The 7,741-nt window shown below is 48.9% G+C and overlaps 1 protein-coding gene across 1 annotated transcript in view; it reads right to left on the reverse strand.

The window, feature by feature from the left end:
- The window catches only part of USP20 (ubiquitin specific peptidase 20), a gene marked incomplete in the record, with an annotated part of 41,045 nt that overhangs the window by 9,652 nt on the left and 23,652 nt on the right, over window positions 1–7,741 (reverse strand). Inside the window, 5 exon segments of the mRNA XM_014583215.2 lie at window positions 5,893–5,987; window positions 6,448–6,620; window positions 6,843–6,958; window positions 7,212–7,352; window positions 7,663–7,741. Of these exon segments, the coding sequence (XP_014438701.1) occupies window positions 5,893–5,987; window positions 6,448–6,620; window positions 6,843–6,958; window positions 7,212–7,352; window positions 7,663–7,741 (604 nt within the window).

A 7,741-nucleotide genomic window follows, 5' to 3' on the forward strand; every position in this document is an offset into this window, starting at 1 on the left:
TCACACCAGGCACGTGTGCGTGCGTGCATGCCCAAGATCCCAAGAGGAGAAAGGAGGAGAAGGGATTGCAGCGTGGCCATCCACCCTGGGGGGTGATTTCTCGCTTTCTATCTCTATGTCTCTCTCTGTCTGTCTGGCAAGCACACACGCCCTGTAGCGAAAATCTCTCCAAAAAAGAAAAAAGAATTGAGGATATTCAGGGGTCAGCAGCTGACATAATGGCCATGTCGCTGGACTCCCATGTAGTCGACCGCAGTTCAAGTCCCAGACCCGGCAACTTAAACTCACACTGGAGGCATGTGCGTGCGTGCCCAAGATCCCGAAAGGAGAACAGAGGTGAAGGGATTGCGATGTGGTCATCCTTCCTGGGGGGTTATTTCTTGCTTTCTGTATCTCTGTCTCTCTCGGTCTTTCTGGTGAGCACACATGCCCTATAGCAAAAGCCTCTCCAAAAAAAAAAAAAAAAAAGAATTCAGGATATTCATAGTGACAAAGCTAACAGAGATATAAGAGAAGAGAGACAACAAACTCTAGAAAATGCAGGAGAAAAGAGACAACAAGTTCCAGGAGATGAGGAAGTTCTTCCATGATCTGAAAGAGGAAATACACACCATAAAAAAGAATCAGAGCTGTTAGAGATGAAGGCTGTAATACAGGAAATCAAAACCTCCCTTGAAAGTATTAAAAGCAGGTTAGATATGCAGAAGATCAAATCTCAGATGTAGAAGACAGAACCTCTGACCTAGAAAAATTCACCAAAAAGACTGAGAAAATAACGACAAGTAATACTAGATACCATTAGACGGCCAAACATCCGGTAATATAATCGGTATCCCAGGAGGGGAAGAAACTAATCAGGGCATTGATGATCTACTCCATGAAATCCTGGAAGAAAACTTTCAAACCTAGAGAGGCATTCAAATAACCAGATCCCAAAAATACAAAGGACCCCACAGAGAATCAACCCAAGAAGAAATGCTCCAAGGCACATCACAGCCAGACTGACCAAAACCACAGACAGAGACAAGATACTAAAACTGGCAAGAGAAAAACATCAAGTTACTTTCAAAGGCTATCCCATCAGGCTAACATCGGACCTCTCACTGGAAACAATGCAAGCAAGGACAGAATGAGAAAATATATTCAAAGTGTTAAGTGAAAAACAATTTCAACCCAAAATACTGTTTTCGGCAAGATTATCCTTCACGTGGGAAGAAAGGATAAAAACATTCTCAGATAAACAAAGCCCGAAAGAATTTACCAACACCAAAAGAAATGTAATACACTGTAAATTTATATGTGATTCAATGTAATATAAACAAGATTATAATGACAATAAATAAATTTTAAAAAAGAAAAAGAAAAAAAGCATATAAAGGGATAAATAAAATGTGGTATATACATTAAAAAAAAAAAAGAATTTACCAACACCAGACCAGCTCTTCGAGAATTTCTGAAGGGAGTATTATACCAGGAAAACTAAAGACGGACAAATAAGAGAATAAAAAATGACCAAGAAAAAGGCCAACTTAATGGTAGGACAAGTTCTGAAATATCAGTAATAATGCTGAATGTTAATGGAAAGGTCAGACCACAGTAACACTGCAAATTCAACAAAGTGAGACTACACGAGGCTGAACTGATAAAATAGAATTCTATGACCTTTTTTTTTTTTTTTTGAGAGGTTTTTTGCTATAGGGCGCATGCACTTGCCAGAGAGACAGAGAGAGAGACAGAGAGATAGAGAGCAAGAAATCACCCCCTAGGGAGGATGGCCATGCCGCAATCCCTTTTCCACTCTTCTCTCGGGATCTTAGGCACGCACGTACATGCGCCCAGCGTGAGTTGAAGCCACCAGGTCTGGGACTTGATCCGAGGTCAACTACATGGAAGTCCAGAGGCATAGCCATTACGCCAACTGCTGGTTCCCTCTATGACTCTTTTCTAAAGCATTACTGATTTTCTTCTATGCTTTGTCTTCCAGATTTAAGGATTTTTGTTTTCCTTTGAATTGTTTGGTTCACCAAATTGTTAAAAATAATTTTTTGGGACCAGCAGTTAGCTTAATAATTATGTTGTTGGACTCCCATGTAGTCGACAGCAGTTCAAGCCCCAGACCCAGTGGCTTAAACTCACACCGGGCACATGTGCATGCGTGCCCAAGATCCTGAGAGGAGGATGAGAAGGGATTGTGGTGTGGCCAACCCCTGGGGGGTGATTTCTTGCTTTCTGTCTCTCTGCCTCTGTCTTTCTGGTGAGCGCACATGCCCTATAGCAAAAATCTCTCCAAAAAAAAAATTTTTTTTTTCACTGAAACAAACTATTTTCCCTTCCTGACCCCTTTGCAATAGGAAAGTATTTGTGAGCATTCTGATTTTGTGGCAGAATGGTTATTAGTGTAAGTTCGGTAATAGAATAGTATCTGTTGCCTTGCACCACAAATTGAGATTAACTTATTTATTTATTTGCAAATAAGTTAGTTCATACATCTCTTTAGTAAAAAGAGGAATGGAGAGAGAAAAAAAATTGTTTCAGAAGAACTTTACAGTGCACTTGTCACTAGATTCTAGCTTTGTCCATACTTTAAGATCTTTTGTGAATCAATAAAATGTGAAGAAAAAAAGGTTTAGTATGGAAGGAAGGGATGGAGAAGGGGACGGAAAAAACAGGTTGAAAGTATGCTTGATTGACAAAAAATGAGAAGCTATTTGCTGATGGTAATGCATATAGTAATATCCGTATCTTGACTGACATGCATGGTATTCGTGTTGAAAAAAGAAATGTATGCTCGAAAGACATGTGATAAAATATAAATTCAAATAAATAGGGACCAGCAGTTAGCATAATGGCTATGTTGCTGGACTCCCATATAGTCGACTGCGGTTCGAGTCCCGGACTCGGTGGCTTAAACTCACGCCAGGCGCCTGTGTGTGTGTACCCAAGATCCCAAGAGGAGAATGGAGGAGAAAGGATTGAGGCATGGCCATCCCCCCTGGGGGGTGATTTCTCGCTTTCTGTCTCTCTGTCTCTCTCTGTTTTTCTGGTGAGCATACACGTCCTATAGCAAAAACCTCTCCAAAAAAAGAAAAATATAAAATAAACAAATAAATAAAATGTGCAAAAAAAAAAAAAAAAGGTAAAAAAAAAAAAAAAGAAGCACAAAGAAAATGTGTTTAAACCGTTCATGTATAGTTCCACCTTATGTAATTTACAAAAAACATTGGGTGGTTGGGAAAGTAATGACACATTTTTGCATAAAAGCACGTCATAACTTTCCCGATGATCTCATAACTTCAAATGAATCAAAGATCTAAATGTAAAAGCTGAAACTATAGGGCCAGTGGTGGCACAGTGCCGGGGGCGGCTGAATCTGACATGACCAAGTGTGCAGTTCAAGTCCCAGACTCAATGGCTTGAGAAACACACCAGGCACATGGGCGTGCAAGCTCAAAATCCTGAGAGGAGGGACGGAGGAGAACGGATTGCAACGTGACATCCCCCATGGAGGGTGCTTTCTTACTTTCTTTCTCTCTCGCTCTTTCTCTCTGGTAAGTCCATGAACTCTCTGATTTAATTTTTTAATTTAATTTAATTTAATTTTTTTTTTTGGAGAGATTTTCACTATAGGACGTGTGTGCTCACCAGACAGACAGAGAGAGACAGAGAGACAGAAAACAAGAAATCACCCCCCAGGGGGATGGTCACACCACAACCCCTTCTCCTCCATTCTCTCGGGATCTTGGGCACGCACGCACATGCGCCCGGCCTGAGTTTTAAGCCACTGGGTCCGGGACGCGAACCACGGTTGACTACGTGGGAGTCCAGCAACATAGCCATTACACTAACTGCTGGTTCCCTATTTTTTTTTTTTTTTAATTTTAAAAAGAAGAACTAAAACTATAAAACAGGAGAAAACATAAAGAAAAAGGATTTTTTTAGAGAAAGATTTTTGCTATAGGCTATGTGCCCTTGCTACAGACAGAAGGAGAAAGTGAGCAATCACCCCCTGGGGGGAGGCCACGCAGCAATCCCTCTCCATTCTCCTCTCAGGATTTGGGGCACGCATGCACACACGCCCAGTGTTAGTTTCAAGTCTCCAGGTCTGGGATTTGAACCATGGTCAACCATATGAAAGTCCAGTGCCTTAACCACTATGCCACTTGCTGGCCCTGGGAGAGTTTTAAGACAGTGGAGTTGACGATGACTTCTTGGCTACAACACCAAAAGCACAGGAGACAATGAAATAATAAATTTGACTCCATCAAAATATATAACTGTGAATCAAAAAACACAATCCGAAGTAACATATAGAATGGGAGAAAGTATTTACAAATCATGTATCTGATAGGGGCTAAGGTCTAGTACATATAAAACTTCTATAACGCAACAATAACTGTGAAATAACCCAGTCATACGATGGGCAGAGACGATGAATAGGCATTTCCTCTAAGGAGATTCACAAATGGCAAGGAGCACATAAAGAGCGTTCATCACCCGTCATTGCGGGAAAACAAATCCAAACCACGACGAGACACCGCCTCCCACTCATCAGGGCGGCTACGCTAAAAGCACACACAGGCACACACACGAGAGGTGGTGAGAACATGGGGAAACTGAGGCCTTGAGCGCTGTTGCTAGAGATGTACGATGGTGTGTCCACTATGAAACGTATTGGGTCACAGGAAAAGGCATGATGTATTTTTCTGTTTTTCTATGCAAAAATGTGTCATGACTTTCCCGATGACCCAATAGTATGGCAGCTCCTCAAACAATTAAAAATACAACTACCACATGATCTGGCGATTCCAATTCTGGGTATATATTCGGAATGGTTAGAAAAGAGAGCATTGTACGCCTGTGCTCACAGCAGCATAACTCACAATCACTGAGACGCGGAAGCAGCCAGGTGTCCACTGATGGACACGATGCGGCCCACTCCTACCGTGGGGTACTACGTGGCCTAAGAAGGTGGGGGTTCTGATACACGCCACATGAACCTCAGGAAAAGCAGCCAGCCACAGAGGGCGAGTACTGCATGATCCACGCACGGGAGGTGCCCGGAGTGGTCCAACTCGTAATAGGGCCAGAGGGAGGAAGGTGGCTGCTGGGGGCCAGAGGGAGGGCAGGACAAGGAGCAGTTGTTTGGCAGCTGCAGAGTTTCAGCTGTGTTAAGTGACGGTCCTCGAGGTGGATGGTGGTGACGGTCGCACAACATGTGTACTTAGTCCTGCTGAGCTGTACACTTTATATTCAAAGCGCATTAAAGAGGGTTGTGGTGGTACATTTCATGTTAAATGTATTTTACAAAAAAAAAGTTTGCCAAAGGTTAAGATGCTAAATAGCCAGCATCTTAGCTGAGCCCATAGCCTGGTTAAGAGAGCCAGATCCCACACAGCTGACCATGGTTCAAATCCTGGTCCCAGCTGCTGCAAGAACATGTGGGGCGTGAGTGTGCGTGTGCCCAAAATCCTGAGGAGAAGGGACTGTGGCGTGGCCACACCCTACTGGGGCGCTCTCTTCCCCTCTCTCTGCCAAGTACACATGTCCTGTCAATTATTTTAAAACGGAAGACACCAAATGGTCACAAGAAAGGCAGGAAAAAGACAAAAAGGGGAAAATCTGAAATAACAAACGACACTCAATACACTTAACAGAAGATGTTCGGACTCATCAGTAGTCAAGGAGATGCGCACTAAAACACAGTATCATTTTTGCTCAACAAACTGGTAAAAAATAAAAACAGGAGGTGGGCTAGGAGAACATGCCACTGCAGGCATGTTGGGGCGGGCTGGGAATCCTACAGGTTTGACTTTGGCAGCAAAGCGAGGCTGTGTGTCCCATGAGCCCTGGGCTGCACGCTGGCACACGACCCCCGCCCACCAGGCTGCTCACCCTTCAGTTCATCAGCAGCAAAAAAGGCAGCAAGGCAGTCTTCCAGGGTGACGACCGGCCCCCAAAACCAGCTGGGGGTACAGGAGACCACAAACCTACAGAGACAGGAGACAGCTGCCAGACCCTGGGCAAGAGCAAGCCTCAGGGGTTTCAGCTGAGGTCTGCAGGTCAGAGCCCCAGGACCCGAAGGCCCAGAGAGGGGCTTGGCATGGTGGCTGGGGGCACAGGCCAGGAGCCGGCCCCACATCCTTGGATGAGGGGTCTCCTCTGCCCCCAAAGCCTTGCCTCCCTCCCCTGAGGGGCCATGGCGGAGCAGGCATTGCGGCCGCAGGGAGGGCTCAGCCCGCCTGGTCACCTCCCCACTGTCCCCTGCCCTCTAGCTCCATGGGCACATCTCACCCCCACCTGCGGTCCCCCGCACACCCTTTGGCCTAGCTCCCTGCCAGCCCCTGCCCTGGTCCCTGTGGATGTCCCCATGTTGCTGCAGAGCCTGTCTCCCACCAGAAAAGCTAGACCAGGCCCTGCCTACAGCCCCGGGGGGGCAGGGCAGCATACCGGCGGATGTATTCCACGATGAAGGCCAGCCAGCCCTGGGCGGCATAGCTGTCCCCGCAGGCGCCCGGCTTGGCTGGCACATTTTGGTAGATGGCCGAGTGCAGCTTGGCCAGGTCCTCCTTGCCGGGAATGGGCAGCGACAGGTCCTGGAATGTCTCCACAGTGGTGGACACCTGTGCAGTGGAAGGTCAGCCTGACACCCACCTGCTGATACCCTGCTGGCAGGTGACAGGTCTGAGCCCACTCCCAGGCCCTGGACATGAAAGTCCAAACCCAGGGCCCTCTCTTGAAGGCAGGGAGCACCAGGTGGAGACCCTACCCCACCTCAGCCAGAGCAAAGACCCCAAGGACCCAAGTAAGGACCCGTCCAGCCCTCTACAGCCCCGGGCACCCACCCGGTCACAGGTGAGACACTGCACGAGGCTGAGGATGGAGCCGTCGAAGATGTCCGAGATGACGCTGCGGTAGTGCTGTTCCTTGCGCCGCCGGCTGCCGGTGCTCAGCACCTGGGCTGGGGACATGGCACAGGACTAGGCCCAACAGGTCCCTGCTCTCGGGGGCAGGAGTGGGCACTGCAGCTCACCTCCTCACACCTCAGCACCCTTGTCCACACACGAGGCTGCCCCCACTCCTGTCCCGGGGCCCAGAGACACACCATGTGAGGCGCACTCAGCCCTCCCCGGCAACGAGCCCAGAAACAGCAGCCGCGGCCTGACTCCCACTCCCAGCCCCAGCAGCCCTGGCCTCCCACCGCCCCTCCGAACCTTTCTTGAGCACGTACGAGGGGCCCATCCTCACAGGGCTGGCGCGAGGAGGGCTGCTGGACAGCTTGGCGTGGGCCTCGTGGAGGTGGACGGGGCTGCAGGGCCGAGAGGAGCTACGTGCGCAGGCGTCATTGTCCGGCTCTGGGGCGGAGAGGGGACCGTGCTGGGCAGGGCAGCGGGCACAGGCAGGGGGGCCCACCAACACCCCCTGACAGGACAGAGGCCGGAGGCCGGAGGCCCATGTGTCTCCAGGCCTTGCCCCAACAAACACACCGGAGAGGCATGTGTCCGCGCTGCCCACTGAGGGCTGGGGCTCGGCTATCAGTGCTGTGGGGGATGCGACGTCACCAAGGCCACCTTCCCCCTGGCCGGGCCCTGAGCTGAGCCCACCAGGCAGGCTTCCGGAGCCTGCCACTCGGCACGCACCCGCGCGGCCTGCAGTGCCCAATACCTGGTGTGCGGCAGGGGCTGGCGGGCCGCGGCGACGGCGGCTGAGCCTCTGTGGGCTGGTCCAGGGCGGCCATGGCAGT

This window comes from Tupaia chinensis, unplaced genomic scaffold (assembly GCF_000334495.1).
Source record: "Tupaia chinensis unplaced genomic scaffold, TupChi_1.0 Scaffold144168_1, whole genome shotgun sequence".
Lineage (NCBI taxonomy): Eukaryota > Metazoa > Chordata > Mammalia > Scandentia > Tupaiidae > Tupaia > Tupaia belangeri.